This window comes from Arachis hypogaea, chromosome 14 (assembly GCF_003086295.3).
Source record: "Arachis hypogaea cultivar Tifrunner chromosome 14, arahy.Tifrunner.gnm2.J5K5, whole genome shotgun sequence".
Classification (NCBI taxonomy): Eukaryota; Viridiplantae; Streptophyta; class Magnoliopsida; order Fabales; family Fabaceae; genus Arachis; species Arachis hypogaea.
The window spans coordinates 28,962,947-28,986,292 of NC_092049.1; the positions used below are offsets into that span (position 1 = coordinate 28,962,947).

At 32.5% G+C, this 23,346-nt stretch overlaps 2 protein-coding genes across 2 annotated transcripts; both read right to left on the reverse strand.

Moving 5' to 3' along the window:
- Positions 1–5,810: 5,810 nt before the first annotated feature.
- Positions 5,811–6,885, reverse strand: LOC140178559 (uncharacterized). The gene is made up of 2 exons (XM_072215745.1): positions 6,555–6,885; positions 5,811–5,872 (listed from the first exon to the last, which is right to left on the reverse strand). The coding sequence occupies exons 1-2, from the start codon at positions 6,883–6,885 to the stop codon at positions 5,811–5,813; spliced, it is 393 nt and encodes a 130-aa protein (XP_072071846.1).
- An 861-nt stretch (positions 6,886–7,746) lies between these two features.
- Positions 7,747–21,717, reverse strand: LOC112741891 (oxysterol-binding protein-related protein 4C). The gene is made up of 7 exons (XM_025791058.3): positions 21,508–21,717; positions 10,692–10,835; positions 9,944–10,189; positions 9,718–9,814; positions 9,174–9,465; positions 8,661–8,763; positions 7,747–8,114 (listed from the first exon to the last, which is right to left on the reverse strand). Exons 1-7 carry the CDS (start codon positions 21,508–21,510, stop codon positions 7,863–7,865), a joined length of 1,137 nt encoding a protein of 378 aa, XP_025646843.1. The 5' UTR covers positions 21,511–21,717; the 3' UTR covers positions 7,747–7,862.
- Between the last annotated feature and the right edge of the window lie 1,629 nt (positions 21,718–23,346).

Consider the following 23,346-nt stretch of genomic DNA (forward strand, 5'->3'; position numbering starts at 1 on the left):
CTCACGGTTAAATCCATAACCAGCCAATTCATTAACAATTACGGCCCTTCGGCCCATGGCACAACAAGCACTTCCACCGCCATTCTCCGCATCTCACAAAATCATCTTTGATCCTCAATGATCATTCATTTTTCCCTTGCTTCACTCGCAAGTTACCACATTCACTAGCCCTTTTTCTCATGCTAGGCATATCATAATGATTTAAGACATAAGTGGTGAGATCGGAGGCTTAGAAGTATGAAATTTGGCTTTTAAAACTCAAAAATCAACTTTGGGATGAAAATAGGTCCACGCGTACGCGCACTCCATGCGCACGCGTGGATGGCGCTTTCTCGAAGAACGGCGCGTACGCACCAAGTGCGCCTACGCGCGAGGGGTCATTCTGCTAAAAATTTTCTAAGTTAAAAGCTGCAGAATTTACAGATTCAAACCCCAATCTTCCGACGGACATAACTTCCTCATTTTAAATCGTTTTTCACCCGTTCTTCGAACGGCATGGACATCCCGGATCCAATTTCATTTCTAAACAGATTTGGCACAAATCAGAGATCCGTAGTCCAAGTTATGTCTCGTCAAAGTATGCCCAAAAACCATGTTTTCATACAAAACCACAAGGTGCCATTTTCAAAACAAGCCACTTTCAACTCTTTTCAAAATCAATCAAACATGCCAATTTCAACCCTTCTCTTTGAAATCATTCAAAATGTACCAAAATCAACAACAAGCCATCCTCAACTCACACATTGACACTTTACCAAGGTTTCCAAAACCACATCCAACCATTTTAACACTTCTCAATCAAATGGCTAAAGGACAAACACAATATCATGTCATACATCCTTCCTCATTCCAAATTTCCAATAATACCATTTTCAATTAACCATCATTATACATAATCAACATCATACTCACCATCAACATGATACCACCCATCAATTCAACATCAATCATCCATCAAGCATATATCACAACATGCATTTCTCATATTTCACACAATCAAGGCATCAATATTCATAATCACATATATGAACACATCATATATTTCAACCATCCAACAACACCAACAATTCAATGCCTATCTTAGGGTCTCTAGCCTAAGTATTTCCTACCACATTACATATTAGATACGGGAAACCAAAACCATACCTTAGCCGATTTTCCCAAGCTCCCCCGGAGCACTTCCAAACCACTTATCCACAAGCTCTCAAGGCCTCAACACCTCCAAGAACAGATTTTTCACCACCAAACCCTTTCCAAGCTTTTCAAAGTCACCAATCAAGCTCCAATACCCACACATACACAACCTAAGCCACAACCATCATACTCATACACAACATCTCAAAACCCAAACATCATAGAACAACAAAATCACACTAGGGTTGAGAATCTTACCACACCCAAGGTCCAAGGAGACAATATTAACCTTCTCCTTCAAGAGAGTTGGGTCCTATAACATCAAAGAACCCAAAATCTCAACATTTTTGCTCATGAAACTCGAAATCAAGGGCTGGAATTTCGAACAGTAAAACGTGGCTTACCTCAAGATTGATTGTATGGGTTTTGTAGAGCTCTCCGCGGTGAACGCGTGGCCGCAAACGGAGCGGCAATCGGAGCTCTAGATCAAAAGTTATGGTGGTTTGAAGATCAAGTGAGAGAAGGAAGTTGAGAGAGTGTTCTTCCCCCTTCCATCTCAATTTTCAGCGTGTTTTGGTGTTGTGTGAGGAGAGAGAGTGCTGAAAACTAGGGTTTTGGTTTAGTTATGTTGGGCCAAGGGCCCACTTTGGGTCCGGTTGGTCCGGTTTGGCCCGTTCGGTCCAATCTTGGTCCGATTTCTATAAAATTGGTACCGAAATTCTCGTCTCAATTTCCTCTATCATATTAAGCCATAAAAATAACATTTTTGGCTTTCTAGAATAAATTCTCATTTATGGGTTAATTAGCCGTTAATTAACCGGATCTTACAACATCTGCGCCTAGAATTTAGCAATTGCATTCAATTCAATTCAATAATAAAAACCTTGTCCGCTTGATTCAATTCTGAAAAATAATTCAAATCACTCTCATTCAACTGATTTGAAGTTGAATCATTCATTGTTTTGATAGCCTATTGAAATCTGAAAGCGAAGAAGATAAATTCACATATCGAAAAAGAAAACGAAGAAGAATAGGAAGAAGAACGACGAGCAGCAGATAAGAAAAAGAAGAAGAACGACGCAGTAGCAGAGTAGATCCAAAAATTGCAATCAGATCATTAATGTGAAAAAAATGTTCACGTTGAAGAAAAAGCTTTACATAATTCTATTACGTTAATAGGAGGGAGAGGGGACGCACGTGTATTTCACATAACTTGAGGGTGGGAGAGGCGCGTTAACAAAAAAGTGCTTGAATGACTTAGTTAAGTTTTTTACATGAATGTGGAGTATTATTGTTAATTCAAATTACTTTTAAGTGGTGCAAAAAATATTATTACATAATTTGAACATTTAAAATTCGTATATAAATCCACAAAAAATTAATTATCATTAATTTTATCATTCAATTCACCTCCTTTTTTAAGTATATTTTTATGTTTATGGATATATATATATAGTATGTATTATGAATTTGTATCTAATTAAATCATTAAATCTTTCAAATATAGTACCTTGTTTAGTACAATATCCAATGTTACTGAGCAGAGTTTGACAATATTATACAATATCCTTGCTTTTTAGCTAACAATGAATTTGCCAATATTAGGGCATGTTTGACCCATAAAATTGTTCTCATTCTTATTTTCAATCATTTGATTTATTTCTATTTAATACTTTTATAAAAAGAAAAGTGAAAAATAATAAATATTTTATTTTCATTTTTTTTGTAAAATTATAAAAAATAAAATAAAAAAAAAAAGGTTATCAATCGCAAATCAAGTCATATCTAAATTTCTTCATGCTATTATTTTAAAATATGCAATAAATGTAAAAAAGATAAAAAGACTGAATACTTAACAAAAATATACTATTCCTGTGTGGATACCTGGAGGGGAGCTCGACTTCTGGGAGTCGGCGCCGAGTTGTTATTTTCGGTGTCGATCTATAAGCCTTGAGAAAATCTGAGCTTTACGCCTGGAGAGATGTCCAATTGTGCAGAGTGCGAACAAGAAACAAAGGGAGAGTGTACCTGCAAAGGCACTCCGAAGCTTAAGTTAGTATTGAGAATTCAATCTGTCCCTTAGGATAGAAGATCATACCTTTTTATAAGTGGAATGAAACAGGTCAGTTATATTTCTGCTTTATTGTCTGAATTGAAGAGTAATAATAAGGTTTAATGAGTGATGATGTCTGGTCGGACGTTTTGATTCTATGATGTAGGCCGTTGAGCTCGGTTGTAACGCGTAACGTCGAACTATGCTGCATTTTGCCAAGTTATGACTCATAATGCCGAGTTATGACTTGATATTTGTAGCGGTCAGATCATAGCCCCAAGCTTAGCTTGGAAATGTGTTTAATGAAGCAGGTTGAGCTTATTAATGAAACATAAGTCGGTTATTGAGCGAGTAACTCGGCCAATTAGGTTAGGCCTTGTAGCCCCCTGTTCAAATTGCTTTATTAAAGAGTTAATGATGGCAAATGGTGGTGTGGGTAGGAGAGATACAGAATTAAATGCACGTGCGTGGTTCCAATGTCCCTGATTGATTGAGGGCAGTGGAATCGAAAGAGTTGGGTAAAGTGTATTTAATTAAAACACTTTTGTAATCCTGAAAGTTTTCACTTTGGCTCCCTTTCTCTTTCTTGTTTATCAGAGATGTTTTGAAGCAATATGAGTAAAAGAGGTATGCTCTAATTTCTTTGTTTTTCCTCCTGCATTTGTTTGCTTTTCTTCTTCTTCTTCTACATTTGTTGGTTGCTGATGGGTTTCGAAGAGGAGAAAAAAGAGAAGATTGATTGGTCATATGATTGGGTGAATGAGGACGTGAGGAGTCGTGCATTTCTGTTTCAAGATGAAGATGTTGTGAAGGAGATTGATAGTAGTAGGATTGTTAGGGTAGGTTCTGGGGTTCGGGTGGAGCTACTTCCTTGTTCTTCAAGTGACAGGATTTTCACAGAGGGGAGGGTTTTGAGCATTCTATATATATAGTAGTGTTTTGGAGAAATTGAGGGTGAAGCTGCCGTTTACGGACTTTAAGTGTCAGGTGTTGAAGCAGCTAAATTGTGCACCTTCCCAACTTTACCCTAATGGCTGGGCATTTCTTCGTAGTTTTGAAATTCTAATGGAATTTCTGGAGGAGAAACCGACAGTGGAGTTGTTCTTTTCATTATTTCAAGCCAAAGGGGTTTGGAAGGGGGTTGGGTGAACTTGAATAGTTCACCCCGATTTGCTGTTTTCAAACTTTACAAATTCTCCTTTAAAAATTTCAAGGAAATGTATGTGAAGGTTAGAAATGTTGAGGGAGAGTTTCCTTTTTATATGGATGAGCATTTCGGGGAGAAGTTTCCTGTCTGGTGGTGTTCGGAGCCTTAGAGTATTTTGGGTCTGGAGATTATAAATGCAAGGAATGAGTGCATCATAGAATACTTAATTGAAGCTGTTGATCGAAAAGAGCTAATCTCGGTGTTTGACTTGCTTCAGTGGGAGGATAATAGGGATGCCGTTATAGAGTATTTAGGTGAGGGTTTGAATTTTTTGTGTTATGAATGAGGTCGAGATATGTTGTAACTGTTTGTTTTGGCTTGTTTTCCAGGAGGAAACTATCCTGGAGTGTCTGCTGCGACTCTGAGGGCGTGAGTAAAAAGCAAAAATTTGGACAAGGAGGGCTCGTCCTCTAAGGTTGACAAAGCCGCTAGTGTTTTCGAGGTTAACCAGCCCAAGCCGAGGAGGAGAAAGGTTGTTCTGAAGAAGATGAAACATGATGTGGTTGATTTGTCTGATGAGTCCGAGGATATTCGAGACGAGGTTCCAACGGAGGAGCTTCAATGGTATTTTGAAAATCAAAAGAAGTTGCATGATGTGGCCGAGCAAAGTGATGGGTCGTCGCTGTGAGGGAAGGATTTTCCATATATGGTGGTGACAGACGAGGTGTGTCCGGGGCCGTCGGATGTCACATTGGCTGGTGAAGTCGGTGATGTGGCCATTGATAAATATATGCAGGTATGTATGTGATTTAGTTTTGTCAATTATGTTTTGGGTGGATATCTATGTATTAGTTGCTATGTCTCTGAAGGTTATTGGACTTCGGCTTGCGAGCTTGGGGCGCAGCCAAGAGAAAAAAACATCGGCAAGTTGCCGAGCAGAAGCTAGATGTGAATTTGGAGGAACAGTTGAATTTGAAGAATGCTAGGGTTACAGAACTGGAGAGTAAATTATCTGAGATTGAGAAAGAGCTAAAGTTGACCAAGGAAAATTATGCAAAGGAAGTGGAGGATGTGAGAAAGAAAGAGGCTGATCTCTCGAGTATGAGTACTCGGATGGTAGAGTTGACTGCTAAGTTGAAAAATACAGAGAAGAGCAAGGAGACAGCAATCTTGGATTCTTTTATTGAAGGGTTTGAGCGAGCTTCTCTTCAAGCCAGGTTCCTAGCTCCTAACGTGGATTTTGGTCTGATGGATCCGGGCAAAATTGTTCGGGATGGAGCCATGATTGAGGATGATGGTGCTGAAGAGGAGGGAGGTGAAAATGTTGGGCAGTAACCCTAGTTTCATACATCTGTATGTTTTTGTTTAAACTTTGTAATAGTGGTTTGGTAAAAATTGTTTGCTCTTAGAATGAGCACTTTGACTGTTTATATTTTGGATGTTTTTGCTGCCAGTTTGAAGTGGGCAGTTTATTTTTCATATGGTAAAATGTTGTGTTGCATCTTTCGATTTATAAGTAGGATTATTTGCGAGGTACCCTGTAATAGGTGTAGGATAGGATATGTCAAATAAAGTAGATGCAAGTTGGGTACAGTGAGTTTGTTTTCGAGCTTGCTTTGTCTGTTGATCGATTTGATGGGTTAGGTTCGGCCAATTTAAGTTGATGGGTAAATACCAAGTAGGCTGTGTATGAATAGTTATTGGATATTTGTTTAATTGGCATAGTCCGAATGATCGGACTCGGACTATAGATCTCCTATCTGGTAAAGTCTGATTAGTCGGATTCGGAGTATTGGTAGTCTATTTGGTTAAATCTGAATGATCATCTGTTTGTTTGATCATTACGTCCGAATTGAACAGAGCTCGGCTGTTCGTTTGGTCGGTGAAGTCCGAATAGAACAGAGCTCGGCTGTTTATTTGACTGGTGAAGTCTGAATAGTCGGATTCGAAATAGAGTTTGGCAGGATAATAGTATAAATTCGGAGATAAGAAAAAGTACTTAATATGATAATTAATCTGATGAAAATAGGAAACTTATATATGTTAACAAACCTTTGGTTACAAAGGTGTAGGCAGGCAAGCCTCGTTAAAACCTCTCCAAGCAAAACCCGTTTTGGACAAAATCTTAGTAGTAGAAAAAAGAGTACTCGCCTGTCCCTGGCTTTTAACTGTAATATAACTTTAAAGATAATACATTCCAAGTGTTAGGCAAATCATTACCATCTAAGGTTTGTAATTGGTAAGCTCCATTGCCGATGACTTTTATGATTCGGTAAGGGCCCTCCCAGTTAGCTGCTAGTTTGCCATGGCTTGATGGTTTTCTGGCCTGTTCAGTTCTTCTGAGCACAAGGTCCTTTACTTGAAAAGACCTTGGGTGATGTCTTTGATTATATCGCCGAGCTATGCGTTGTTGCATAGCTAGGTGTTTGATTGCTATGGAAGATCTGACTTCTTCAAGGAGGTCCAACTCGGATTGCCGAGCTGCGTCTTTTGTAGTATGGTCGTCCATTTCAATGCGCAGTGAGGATTGAGAGATCTTCACGGGTATCATTGCGTCAGAATCGTAGACTAGCCGGAAAGGTGTTTCCTTTGTTGTTGAGTGGATGGTATTGTATCCCCATATGATCTTGGGGATGAGTTCAGCCCAAAGCCCTCTGACTTCGTCAAGTTTCTTCCTTAAGGCATGTAAGATGGACCTTATTCGCGGCCTCTGCTAACCCGTTTGTTTGTGGGTGCTCTACAGATGAAAAATGCTGGTTGACCTTTAGATTATGTAAAAAGGAGATGAATTTTTTATCGACAAACTGGCGTCCATTATCAGTGATAATGTGCCAAGGTATGACGAATCGACAGATAATATGCTTCTATAAAAAGGAGATCATTTGTTGTGAGGCGATCTTTGCTAAGGATTGTGCCTCTATCCATTTTGAGAAGTAATCAATTGCTACTATTAAAAGTTTTACCTGGCCGGCCGCTAGGGGGAAAGGGCCGAAGATGTCGAGCCCCCATTGGTTGAACGGCCAGCATACCTCGGAACAGTGTAGTAGTTCGGCTGGAAGGTGGGTGATCGGACTGTGTTTCTGGTAGTTGTCACAGCTTTTGACTTTTGTTTTACAATCTTGTTGCAACGTCGGCCAAAAATTTATGAGTGATGATGTCTGAATTAAAGAGTAATAATAAAGTTTAATGAGTGATGATGTCTGGTCGGACGTTTTGATTCTAGGATGTAGACCGTTGAGCTCAGTTGTAACGCGTAACGCCGAACTATGCTGCATTTTGCCGAGTTATGACTCATAATGGCGAGTTATGACTTGATATTTGTAGCGGTCGGATCACATACTAAAGAATTTAAAATGAATAAAAATTACATACTAAAGATCTATAAATATCAAAGTATATATTTTAGAAATTATTTAGAACAAAAATGTCATGCTATTAATAAAAATTTAATATTAACGAATCTTTGATGCATATTTTTATTAATTTCAAATTCTGCCATGTATACTTTTATTTATTGTAAGAAAGAAATTACAAGGTCTGAATAGGAGAAGGTGGGACCCAGTTTTGAATTGGAAAACAATTCCAGCCTCCTTCTTTGGAGTGAGAGAGAGTGAAATGCTTAGGAAGCCAAGTTTCTCCTTTTGTGATCCTTTCTCTTGAAAGCTCCCTTTGCCTTTCCTCCACAGATTTCTTTGCTTCTGTTGCTTTTTCCCACTCTTTGTTCATGATTGCTTCGCTTACTTCACTCCATACAACTGCTGATTCGCTTCCCCACACACACTGAACAACATGGTTTAATTATTTGTTAGTGTAGTAATTATCCCTGAATTGTGAATATCATAATACCCCTTTAATGTTTACCATGTTAGTAAGTCATTTAAGTACTCAACCATTTAATTAAAAACTCAAGTGCACTTAACTTCACGTAAAATTAATAATTGAAAATTATTAGATGATAATTTAGTCAAATCAGACAAATTATTTAACGATTCTTATCTATCAACTTCACATGAAGTTAACTGCACCTGAGTTTTTACCAACAATTTATTAAGAAAAAGAAAAAAATACCAAGTCTTTTAACAATTTTAAGATAGACTTATAAATAAAAGTACCAAATAAATTTTGAAAGAATTACAATACTAGACATGTTTTATCTTTCTGTTAGTTTCTTATTTCATTCCCATTATATAATATTTTTTTAGGCCTAAAATTTATTGAAAAATCTTTTTATTATATTCTTATATTTGAATTATAGGAATTATAGGATATACAAATAGGTTATATAATTATGTACAAAACTGATAAATAGATCTTTACTATAATAACCTCAGAGTCCTTCACAACAGGAGTTTGGAGCCCCGAAATGACTTCTTTTGCATCATATATCACTCTCACTTCTCCATTATTTGTATCCTTCGCTGTCACAATACTGCATAGCACAAGGCATAAGTTTAAGAAGGTAAGGAAAAAAAATCAATTTAATTAGCACAAATTATGACAATAGAACATTTGATGATCAAGATCATTGATTTCTAGACTTCTAGTATATATAAATTTGGTTTTGTCGCAGTATTTTTTAATTTGGCAAATTATGTATAAATAGGTGAATTCTAATATAATTATGTTATGGTAACTACTCAAATGCTGTAAAAATTAAAGTCACATTTTTTTTTACATTTTGGTAACACATTTTTTAAGCAGCACTTTCTAAAAAGCACTAATTTAAATTTAGCAATACATTTTGAGATATTATAACCATCGTAACGTAGTTTTATTAGAATGATCAATATAAATATATACACCAAAAACTTCAAAAACAGATGCTTTACATATACATACCTATCCCAATTACCATTAATTTCATATAGAATCTTCGTTGATATTGAATCAATGATCTTCCCCTTTATTGATTTCCGGCTTGCCCGGAATCCGAACAGAGTGTGGCTTGTGTAGCATAACTCTGCCTCAATGGCAGATTCCGGGCACCGGATATGGACATTGCCGACCCAATCACAGCTAGGAACTGGAAGAAACCTGATCATGAGATAAGGAGCATTCATTTCATATGTCTCTCCATGATTGTGGAGCTTCAATTCTCTTTTACCATGCACTTGACCTTCCACTGCGGCACCTGATTCAAGAATTGAGTAATACCATGAAGCATGTTAACATAGTACATTGATGTGGATTAACTTGCTTAGCAGATTTTTTTTTTTCTTTCTAATTCAATATATTTTTTATTTTCACACATTTTAATGTAATATTTAAGAAATATTTATATTTTTGTCCTTTACCAAATTCCAAATAAAGTAAACATTAAAATACTAATACAATAACTTGTAATTAATTAATTAATGCACAAATAATATATATTATGAATTACCATTGAACTTTGGAACAACATAACTACACCATATTGTTTCTATCTTTTCCTTCTCATTTGTTGCATGAAGTGCAGTCACCGGAGGGTGGTGAGAAACCTGCACACAATGACAATAATCCACATAAAAATTCATTATTCATACCATTTTGGCCAAGATCACAGTTAAAGATATATATATATATATATATATATATATATATATATATATATATATATATATGTAGACCTGTTCTAGCAAGACATTAAGATTTGGTGTGGAAACATGGTGTGTCTCTCCAAGAATGGGATTGTAAGGAGCAACTCCAAAAATGACAGGGCGTCTTGTAGAAATGCTCCATGCTACAACTGATATGAACCTATCAACTGGACTTTCTCCATTGTTGCATCTGCTTAGCATGTCACAACCACCACAATATACCTCTTCACCATAGCATTGGAGTTGTGACTTTGGCATGTTGAACTCTGCTGGCAGCTGCAAACAATTTTATCTTTGCATTATCCAAAAATGCTATGCGTATATAAAAAATCAGATATCAAATTAATAGTTATGTATTCGTTTATAAATATTAAGTATACAAAAACGTTATATATATTTTGTATTTCACCATTTATTTTATATGGCAAAAATAATATGTATACATAAAAAATCAGTTATTATATATTTGTATATAAATATATATAGAATTTATTTTATTTTTAATATGTTTTTTGTATTTTTAATATATATTTTATACAAATTGTTGATTCAATATTGGATATAAGAAATTGTTGTATTAATTATTTTTTGTTTATTTAGGTAAAATATTTTATTGACTAAATTAAATAAGAAATTTTAAAATTAAAATTAGCAAAAACTAAACTTACAAAAAATATTAACTACAACATATTTCAAATCATTAGAGTTATGTCTAATATAAAGACTAATATAGAACATCATCACTCACAAATAAATATAAATGCGAAAAAGAACTTGCCTGAAAGCGAGTAAGATCAGATCCTGGCCGCACATTCTTAAATAGACTCAGTATTCGTTTCATAAGATTTGGAGCTCTATAATCAGAATCACCATCCGATTCTTTCTCCAACGAGAATGGCTTTGTCAGCACAATGTTTTTGTCCTGCCACCGCATCACCCAAAACAGTTTTTACATTTAATTCCAATTAAATTTCAATATTGATTACTCTCTGCTACAATGATATTGATACTTGATAGCAACAACTATGTACTACTAGTCTACTCTGCTAAGGGATTAGGTAGCTTAATTTTTTCAAAAAATTTATACATCTTAATTACTTTATGTCCCTAAATCTTAATAAAATCACTTTTATTCATCCTATTAAAAATTACAGTTACCTCAATTTTAGATCAAAGAAACAAGAAATAAATACAGAAAACCGTCAAAATTTTAATTAGTATTCCAATATATCTTAAAATTTGCAATGGAAAAATAAATTCTGATTTGAAAAAAAAAAAAAACCCTCAGAATTAAAAGAATCCTAATCAATAACTCTTGACCATAAATATTACCCATGCTTTGACAGTTCCAATCTTCCACACATACTCTGAAAGAAATTGGACAGAGATAGTATTGCATGACATGTGCTCTAATCTAACCAGTGTTGGTTGTGGGTACATTTCAAGTATTATCTCTATGATAAAGATGCTCGGTGTATTCACAACCAATCAAGTAATCAATTACATGATATGTGAATATTGCAAATTAAAGTTCAAAGTATTTTTGAACATCAAATTCAATTATTGTTAAATGAGGATAAAAATAAGATATATATTCTATCTTCTACCTAAAAATTTTAGTTAACCAAAATAAGTATTCTAAGAAGGAAAAGTTTAGGGCCAGCAAATTTGTTAAAATTTGGCCAGCACTTAGCCAGCAAAATAAAAATGAGTGATTTTCCACCATTAGATGAAATCTCATACCATTAAATACACTATTGATAGCTAATTGATGGCTACAACTCATAAAATATGCTGGCCCCTAGCACTCCTCTTCTAAGAAATGAAAAGAAAAGTAATTAATACTATATGAAAATAAGAGTTTCTAAGATCAATTTCATTATATCTTGTATTAAGAGTAATTTTGATATTTATTGTTCTTTTGAGTATTTTTTAAATTTGGATTTAGTTAACATGTATTTTTAGAATACATGAAAAGATTATCAATAATGAAAAGATTTAAATTTTATCTTTTAATAAAGACAAATAAATACATTAAAAAGTTAATTTTTTTTATATTTTTAATAAAAAAAGTTTCAATTTATAATCGTACGAAATAGCAAAATTCATTTAAGTTTTTATGCTTCTTTAACATGAGTCATTGACGGTTAATTACTGTGTTATTTATTTAGTAACGAAATATATAGCAATTGATATTCCAAGAGAAGATTAAAATTATTCTTGCTAAATCTATAAGAACGAGAAAAACCGTGTATGGTACCAATTACCAAATGCATAAACTAAGTGAGATAAGCAAGAGTTTTTTCTTATACATTTCATATATTTTTTGTATGGGTATATATTTGTTCCATTAAAAATTATATACAAGTACTTTTTCGATTCCAATTATTTTTATTAACATGATGTTTGTTTGTGTCATTTTTATCAAATTATTATTATTATTATTATTATTATTATTATTATTATTATTATTATTATTATCTTTTTATAAGGTTTTTTTTTTGCCTAATTTATTTTTTAAGATTTTTTTGACACTTAATCTTTTTAGTATACTTTTAGTAGAATTATTTTTTCTCATTTTATCTTTTGTCTCTAAGTCAGCCAATATATACACCCCATTCTCTGTGATTATGTATAATACAAATAACATTTTCTTTGTCCTTTCATTCATATTCACAATTCACAAAGAGTAGTTATATATTTAATTATTGATAACTCAGACACTCACAAGTACAAATCAAGCACTCAATTAATCTATCTATTATCTATTATATTTCTCTAATTTTATTATCTATTATATCTCTCTAATTTTAAAGTCAAAATGTACCACATGTCATTTTCTCATTACAATTGAAATCAAATCTTTTCCTCAAAAATTAAAGAACTCTCCCCTCTTCTCTCTTCCTTTCTCTATCTCTCTCATTTCTTCATTCACTCTATCTCTTTTATATATCATTGTCAATGACTAATTACGAATTCAACAATCAAAATATACAACATAACATTCTCTATTTGTATTTAAATTAAATTAAAATTAAAATCTATTTCTATTATATCTATTATATATCTCTAATTTTAAAACCAAAATGTGCCACATGTCACTTTCTCATTGCAATTGAAATCAAATCTTTCCTTTCAAAATTAAGGAACTCTCCCCTCTTTTCTCTTTCTTTCTCTATCTCTCTTATATATCATTGTCAAGACTAATTACGAATTTGACAATCAAAATATACAACAAAACATTCTCTATTTATATTTAAATTAAATTAAAATTAAAACTGAAATACTAAAATTGAAATATAACTATATTATATATTATATTTATATATTACTAACTAATTTAATAACTAAAATGTGTCACATGACACCCTCTTATTAAAATTTAGAGAAAATATTTTCCTCTAAAATTAGTAAACATCCTTCTTATATTTTCTTATCTACCTCTCTCTTTTTTTCTATTTCTCTTTATCCTTCCCACTCTATATATAATTTATAATTTATATTTTATATTAGTAATTTGACAAATCAAAATGTGTCACCAGATATTTCATTATAATTAAAATAAAAAATTTTCTTAGCTTCCAAAATTAACAAACTCCCTCTCTCATTCTTCTTCTTTATCTTTCTCTCTCATTTCTCTCATTCTTTATTTTTCTCTACCTTTATGTTCTATAAAAATAAAATTAACAACATAATATAATTTAATTAAAAATATTAGTATATACATATTTTTTATTTAATTTTAAATTTTTATTGCTTATCTTTTTAATATATATTTTCACTTCTTTTCTTTTAAATATTTATTACATATAATTTAAAAAAAATACTAATGTTGTGATTAAAAGTTAAAATTAAGATTCAATTGTTTTAAAAAAATAAGTTAATTTTATGACTATCAATATAAATTTTTTATGTTAATATCTAATTATATTTTTATATATATAAAAAAATATTATTTTTAAATAACAAGTATAAAAATTAATTATTTTTATTTGTACAATAAACTTAATATCTAATTAAATATAAAAATATACACGTTAAATTCTTTCAAATTTTAGATAACAAATATTAAAATTAAGTAAAAAAAATTAAACTCTTTCATTTGAAAATAATAACTAAAAAAATTTATTATTTAATTTTGTTTAAGACTCTGATCTTCTTAGCCAATGAAAACTTTTGTCCCTTACGACTATTTTATAAAAATAGTTTAATGCTATAAATTTTTTATATCATAATCTATAATACCAAAATCGACGTAATTTTAAAAGATTTATATTCCCGTAATAATGTTACTAGTAAAAATACTAGTTGGGTCTATTCTTCAAAGAAAAATTCAATCACCTTAATTGTTCTGTCTCTCTCTTGTGTTTATTTTGGAATACTAATCAATACAATGTGAAATTGTCAAAATAGTTTTTTCATTAAAAGATTCACATTATTATTTATAGAAATATAATCTAATGGTATGCATATATTAAAAATCTCACATAGATTTTCAACTTACCACTGTTAAATTAGATTTTGAAGTTTGCTATTCAGTATTCATAAATTAAAAAGTGATTTTGGCTTACGTTCCACTTAAAGTAGATTAGAAAGATTGTTAGCTAGATAATTTTTACTTGTTCATTGTTGGCGGGTCTCCATCAAGTGAGGCCCACAAATTTTATAAAAATATTAAAAATAAATAAATAAATAAAGAAAGTGGCACGGACCACGGGAGAGAGAAAAGAGAAGCTTTATTCTTTAAATGAAAAGAAAGAATCGAAGTCCTGCTTCGGCGACGAAGAGAAGAAAGAAATTTGGAGGAGGATAAGTCATTTTTTATTTAATTGAATCGGTAAATTTATTTTATTTTTTTATAAAATTTTAGTATGTTATTTCAAGTATAAAGATAAATATTAGGATATAATTTATTAGTTGTATTGTCTTTTTTTTGTCTGATTTGAGATACTCATTTTGTGAAGAATTTATGTTAATTTCATCAGTTTTTGTGATATTCTAGTGTTATTAGGAAGACTGTTTGTATACCCATTATTCTGATAGTGGAAATTTTTTATGAAATAGGTCCCGTGGGTTTTTTGTCCCTCTTTTGGAGATTTTTCCACGTTAAAATTTTGGTATCTGATTATTTAATTTCTACCATTATATTTGTTGTTTGGAGTATCTTTGGTATTGCCTATTTAATCGCACAAATTGTGGAAAATTTATTTTTGGTGCTTCAGCTATTAGACAGGTTCTTGTTTGAACCTTTGTTGAGTTTTCCCAACAAAATGGTATCTAGAGCTTTGGTTATTTATTTCTGTGCTGATTAAATAGAGGAAAATATTCATAGACCGAATATGGTCAAATTGAATTCCCAAAACTATTCAATTTGAAAGACCCTCATGGAAGATAGGTTGTATAGCAAGAACTTGTATGATCTTGTGGAGGGGGATAAATCCAAAGGTACTAAATTTGATGCTGAATGGAAAAAGCTGAATCCGAAGGCAGTTGCTTTGATTAGGCAATGGCTTGATCTTAGTGTGTATCCACATGTTGACACTGAAACGAATGCCGAGAAGATGTGGAACAAATTGAAGGAGTTATATGAGAGGAAGAATGTGCAAAACAAAACATTCTTGATTAGAAATCTTGTCAATATGAAGTATATTGAAGGTAAATCAATGTTGGAGTACTTGAGCATTTTTTAGGAGACGGTGAACCAACTAACAAATAATGAAATCACTTTGAATAATGAGTTGCAAGCGTTGTTGTTGTTGAGCTCTTTGCCTAATAGTTGGGAAGTTCTGGTTGTGACACTGACTATCTCAGCTCCAAATAGAAAGTTGACGTTAGCAATGGTTAAAGAGAGCATGCTGAATGAAGAAGCCAAAAGAAGAGAGCAAGGTTTGGCTAATGCCTCCTCCAAGTCAGAAGCACTTGTTTCAGAGTCACGAGGGAGAAGTCAAAGTAGAACATCTCACAGTTCTGATAGGTCAGAGAGTCGAAGCAAGTTAAGAGGAAAGTACAAGTCAAGAAAGGAGTTCATTTGTCACCATTGTGGCAAGCCGTGGCATATCAAGAGGTGTTGTAGGTTCTTGAAAAGAGAACAACCAAGGAGAAGAAATGAAGACAAAGATAAAGATAGTGATAAAGAAACTGCTGTTATTGTTTATGAAGATGTTCTTATCACATATGATGAAAATTATGTGAATCTTGTCTGTGATGATTCCACTTGGATTATGGACTCTGGTGCCTCATGTCATGTCACTCCGAAACGTGAATTTTTCACTTCTTATACTGCTAGAAATTTTGGCAAGATCAAATTGGGAGATAAAGGAGTGTGTGATATCATTAGTGTGGGGTGATTTGTGGCTTGAAACCAACATGAGATGCAAGTTGCAGTTGAAAAATGTTAGGCATGCGCCAGATATGCGGTTCAATCTCATTTTAGTGAAGGCATTGAATCAAGAGGAGAATTGTACTTCCTTTGGTAGTGAAAAATGCAAGATTACCAAAGGGGCTCTCATTGTTGCTAGAAAAAATAATAGTCCTCTCTACCGGTTGCAAGCAAAGTTGTGCAAAGAAGATGTGAATGTAGCTGATGATTCATCTTCTGATTTGTGGCATATACGTCTTGGTCACTTGAATAAGAAAGGACTAAGCGTCTTAGTCAAAAAGCACTCACTTCCCGTGAAAAGTACAAATTTAAATACTTGTACTTATTGTTTTGTAGGAAAGCATGCTAGAGTATCATTTCATAATTATGGACCTCATAGGAGATCACATGTTCTAGATTTAGTTCACGCTGATGTTTGCATTATGGATGCTAAGACACTAGGTGGTGCATCATATTTAATTACTTTTATTGATGATTATTCTCGAAAAGTGTGGACTTTTGTTTTGAAATTTAAAGCCCATGTGCTCGGTATCTTTAAACACTTTCATGCAAGTGTTGAAAGAGAAACAGAAAGAAAATTGAAATATGTTCGAGCAGATAATGATGGTGAATACAGGGGTCTGTTTGAAGAGTATTGTAAAGGACATGGGATCAAGTTTGAGAAGACGGTTCCTAAGACTCCTCAACATAATGAAGTTGTAGAGAGAATGAATCGCACTATCAATGATAGAGTCAAATGTATGCTATCTCATGCAAAGTTGCCTAAATCCTTTTGGGATGAAGCGATGAGAACTGTAGTATATTTGATCAACATTTCTCCTTCAGTTCCACTAAATGGTGATGTTCTAGAAAAAGTTTGGAGAGAAAAAAATGTCTCCTATAGTCACTTGCGAGTGTTCGGCTGCAGGGCTTTTGTTCACATTCCAAGAGATGAAAGGTCTAAACTTTATGAAAAGTCAAAGAAGTGTATCATCATGGGTTATGGTCATGAAGACTTTGGTTACAGATTATGGGATCCTGTGAGCAAGAAGATAATTAGAAGCCGAGATGTGATTTTTTCTTGAAGACCTTGAGAAGACAAATAAGCCAACAATAACTGTTAGACGTTCTGCTGATGATGAACCTAGTCCTTCCACTAGACCTCCTGTTAATGGGGGAGATGTACAAGTTGATAATGATGGTGATGATTTGCATGATGAACCTACACCTCAACCTGAGGTGCCAGATATAGAAATTTCACCTGAACCACCAGTTGAGCCTGAATTGAGAAGATCTACTAGAGAGCATCGTCCTTCTCAAAAATACTTTCCTCATGAGTATGTGATGAACATTGAGACTAGGGAGCCAGAGAGCTACCAGGAAGCTATGTCTGATGAGCATAAGGAAGATTGGTTGAAGGCCATGCAAGAAGAAATGAAATTCTTGCATGAGAATCATACATTTGAATTGGTGATGCTATCGAAGGGTAAGAGAGCATTCAAGAATAAATGGGTGTTCAAATTGAAAGCAGATGAAAATGTCTCACGGCCAAGGTACAAAGCTCGATTAGTTGTGAAAGGCTTTGAGCAAAAGAAAGGTATTGATTTTGAGGAGATTTTCTCTCTAGTTGTGAAGATGTCCTCCTATTCGAGTTGTGCTTGGATTGACGGCTAGCTTGAATTTAGAGGTTGAGCAACTTGATATGAAGACTGCATTCCTTCACGGTGACATAGATAAAAAAATTTATATGGAGCAACTAGAGGGTTTTGAGGTTAAAGAAAAAGAGCATCTTGTATGCAAGTTGAAGAAGAGCTTATATCGGTTGAAGCAAGCACCAAGGCAGTAGTACACGAAGTTTGATTCCTTCATGGAAGGTCATGGGTATAGTAAGTCTTCTTCTGATCATTGTGTGTATGTTAAGAAATTCTTTGATGGTGATTTTATAATTCTCTTGCTTTATGTTGATGACATGTTGATTGTTGGTCATGACACTAAGAAGATTGAAAATTTTAAGAAAGACTTGAACAGATCCTTTGCTATGAAAGATTTGGGTCCTGCAAAAAAAATCCTTGGCATGAGTATCACTCGTGACAGGAAGAATGGAAAACTGTGGTTGTCACAGCAGAAGTATATTGAGAAGGTTTTAGAGAAGTTTAGCATGAGTAATTCCAAACCTGTTAGTACTCCACTTGCTAGTCATTGCAAGCCAAGTTCACAGCAATGTCCTACAAGTGAGAAAGAAAAAGCAGAAATGAAGAAGATTCCATATGCATCTGCGGTTGGCAGTTTGATGTATGCTATGGTTTGCACTAGGCCAGATATTGCTCATGTCATTGGAGTTGTTAGTTGATTTCTGTCTAATCCTGGCAAGGAACTCTGGCAAGCAGTGAAGTGAATTCTCAGATACCTTAATGGTACTTCTAGAGCTTGTTTATGCTTTGGAAGTGGCCAACCTCTATTGGATGGTTACACAGATACAGATATGGCTGGGGATCTTTATTCAAGAAAGTCTACTTCTGGTTATATGATGACTTTTGCAGGGAGAGCTGTGTCGTGGCAATCTCGACTTCAGAAATGTGTTGCTTTGTCTACTACAGAGGCAGAATACATTGCTGTTGTTGAATCTTCTAAGGAACTCTTATGGAAGAAGAAATTTCTACAAGAGTTAGGCATCAATCAAGAGAAGTTTGTGTTATTTTGTGACAGTCAGAGTGCTATCCATCTCAGTAAGAATCCTACGTTTCATTCCAGATCGAAGCACATAGAGGTGAGGTATCATTGGATACGACAAGTGCTTGAGATGAAGTCATATGCACTTGAGAAGATTCATACTGATGATAATGGTTCAGATATGATTACTAAGTTTACCTACAATGAAATTTGATTCCTACAAAGAGAATGCGGGCTTGATGGAGCAACCTATCTCCACTTGAGTTGGTGAGAGGGAGATTTGTTAGTGGGTCCCAACCAAGTGGGGCCCACAAATATTTTAAAAATTTTAAAAATTAAAAGATAAATAAATAAAGAAAGAAAGTGGCACAGGCCACGGGAGAGAGAAAAGAGAAGCTTCATTCTTTGAATGAAAAGAAAGAAACGAAGCCTTGCTTCGGCGGCGGAGAGAAGAAGGAAATTTGGGGGAAAAGGACAAGTCATTTTTATCCAATTGAATTGGTAAACTTGCTTCATTTCTTATGAAATTTTAGTATGTTATTCCTGGTGTAGAGATGAACATTAGGATATAACTTGCTAGTTGTATTGCTTTCTCTTTTGTCTGATTTGAAATACCCACTTTGTGGAGGATTTATGTTGATTCCACCAGTTTTAATGATGTATTTTGTTGATTATTGAGATGCCTTAGTGTCACTAGAAAGACTGTTTGTATACTCATTATTCTGATAGTAGAAGATTTTTTTGAATTAAGTCCCGTGGGTTTTTTATCCCTCTTTTGGAGATTTTTCCACGTTAAAATTCTGGTGCCTGATTATTTAATTTCTGCCACTATATTTGCTGTTTGGAGTATTTTTGGTATTGCCTATTTAATCGCACAAGTTACGAAAAAATTATTTTTGATGCTTCTGCTATTAGACAGGTTCTTATTTAAATCTTTGTTGAGTTTTCCCAACACTCATAATTATTTTTAATGATGATTATATGAATATTAGATCTCAAAAAAATGACACTAAAAAAATATTACTAAAAATAAGTTAAATAATGGAGTTCAAAATATATATAATTTAAATTAAACTTGCTGTTTATTAGATTGCTAATAAAAGTTAACCGCTAACTTAAAAAGTGATTCAACGAGCTATAATTTAAATAATATACAATAAATTATAATTTATATGGTATAATTTTTTTATATTCATCTAAAGATTAAAGATCATAAATTCAAATCTCATTCCTAATTCTTAAAAAAAAAAATTATTAATTGGTTAAAAAACTTTTGAAAAATCACTAAAAAAAAAAGGGGCGTATAAGTTTGACTCTTTAAAAGGGCAAAATTGGAACAAGGACGAGTACCAATGCACGTGGGTGCATTTAAATGTGTTTGTTTTCTGTTTTATGTTCGTATTTGGCATTGGGTCTAATTTTGCCATTTGGCTATATTGTGTTGTGAGGGTATATGTTATAGAAATCATAAAAACATCTTATTAAAAATTATTAAAATAAATTATATTTTTTTTCTATATTTTTAATATATTAAAAAATTTTAATTTTAATGTACTGTCAGTATAAAATAATTTTATACGTGTATTTAATTATTTATCGTAACGTCAATAATAATAACTATTTTTTATATTAACAGTATAAATAATTATCTAGAAAAACAGATATAGTAAAATAATTATGTAAAATATTTTAAATTTTTAATATATTAAAATTAAATTTTTATTATTATGCTCTTAAATATATTTTTAGAGTATAAGATAGTTAAATCCTTTTGTATTATTAATTTATTATAGATATTTAGAAGAATGTAGGGGATGTGTATTGAGTAACCCCACGGTCACATTATTAGGCGTAGGAAGAAGAGGTAAAGTTGATTTTGGTCTTTTTTCATACTTTATTTGTATTGTTTCTGGAGCACAGAAATCTCCTTCATTTTTGGATATAAAAGAAAAAAAATAAAGAGTTCCCTTAAAGCTTGATATATGATCTTAATATTAGACACCAAAAATATTATTATTTTCATCATTTTTCTTAACCCTCTAATAATAAATTTTCGGCTTTCGGCATTTCAATAATGATATCTTGTCGTCCTAATACATTCTAACTTCTAAGGCATTTCTTTAGAAAAGAGGCGGCAATGATGTAATGAAATTAGTGAGTACACATAACGACAGAAAAATGATTGCAAGAACATATTGATCCTAGATGAAAACAAAAAAAAAAAAAATCTTGACTTATGCTATCTTATTTTTTAAATTAAAAAAAACACAAGTTTATCAATCATGAAGGTATGGGCACACGCATGTATATATCTACAAGAATTTAAGGATAGACAATCTTTGTTCTTCTCATCATAATCTTCCTAACAATGTTCTATACTTTTTACACGAACTTGGCACAAAAAAGAAAAAGAAAAATCAGAAACACTTTGTTCAAATATATTTGTTAATTAATTCTGGGCTCCATTATATATATACACACACACAAAGAAATCAAGTTTATAAAGGGGCAAGGAAATTGAAGGTGCAGAGAGATATTATTAAAGAGAAGAAGCTAAGGTACGCACCATAATTGAAATTGGTAGAAGTAGTTGTGATGACGAAAAAAATCAACAGTAACAATATTGGTGCTGCTTCAATTTGATAAGAGTTCGTTGGAAGTTGATAATAAATAAATTGGGAACCCTTTGTATAGTTTAGCTTTTTTTGCTACAAAGGATTTTGTGTAGACATCATATAAGTGCAAACTGAGAGAGAGATTTCTTGCTTTATATAGCAAGAATATTCCCTCTTCACCGCCTTGCATTTATTTGTCATTGTCGGGTAAGTAAATAATATAGTGAGATTTTTATTTCTTTTCAAGATTTTTATTTCTTTAAATATTAAATTAAATGGATATATTTTAATTGCTAAAAAATTCACGTCAAAATACATTAATTCTTATCAACTTTTGTTTAAGATTAGTCCTTGAAAAAATTAGCTTTTCAACATGTAAATATTTATCTTCTAAAAAAATAGTTTTCAATTAAATTATGTTGAATCAATCAAATCAAAATCAGATTTTTTATTTTTTTTTTATAAATTCTTTCTATAAATAAAATTAATTATTATATTTTTTAATTTAATTTAATTTTAAGAATTTTATGATTAATTTCTTTTATTTTAAGTGAGTATTTTTTATTTTTTAGATAAAACTATTTTTGTAATTTTTCTATAAAAAAGATGATTTTCTATGTATTTGAGATGACATAAATTCAAACACTTCAAGTTAGTATTAGAGCTAAATTTTCTGTATTGTAATTCTGATTTACAACTATCGCTTACAGTTCTTCAGTCATTAATCATGAACAAAAGGAGTTTACCACTCCCATTCTATTAGATTTAAAATCTAAGCAACGGATACTATAGTTAGTGGTGACTCCTATTTAGTTTAGATAACTACATTTTGATTCAATGGGTCAAACTACTTTAGATGATCTCAATTAGTTTAAATGTACATCTGTGGAAAAAAAAATATTGGATATCTCATTGATGAGCGAAGTCAGCCTAATATCACTAACCCACAATATAACATGTTGGATACCAAAAATTTTATGGTGATGACATGCCTGGTGAACTCAATGAAAAAAGATATCTGTAGTAACTATATGTACTATAACACTACTAAAGAATTGTGGGATAGTATCAAGGAGATGTATTCTGATCTTGGAAATAAATATTAGATTTATGAATTTACTCTAAAAACTACGAAAAATTCAACAAGAGAGTGACAATGTCACCAAATAATTTCACACATTGAAGCGAGTGTAATAAAACCTTGACCATTTTAATAACTATAAGTGAACTTCAACCGCTGATGCCAAACACCACCAACAAACAGTGAAAGAAGAGAAGATATTTAAATTTCTTGTAGACCTGAACGTGAAACTAGATGAAGTCAGAAGAATTATTGGAAGAGCAATCCTACCCTCAATTGGAGAAGTATTTGCTAAATTTAGAAGAGAGAAAATCCGTAGAGATGTAATGATGGAAAAGGACAAGACTGAACAGATTTTTTAAAGTCTAATACACTCTTAATGGCACCTGCTGCACTTAAAAGTTCATCAAATTAGAAGTACTCTTTCAATCTTTGGTGTGACCACTACAATAAATCTCGTCATATCCGAAAAACCTACTGAAAGATTAATGAAAATCAGCACATTTTAAAAGCAACAAATTTGGTCCCAAAATACGTTCTACTCCAACTACTCATGAGGTTAAAAAATCATCATTGAGTAAAGAACAAGTTAAGCAGCTCATAAGGCAGTTAAAATTTAGTTCTGTGTTTAGTATTCCTAGTAATTTTTTTGTTCAAACAAGTAATTTTAGTAATTTTATGTCTTTTAACTGCACTTCGAACTTCAATT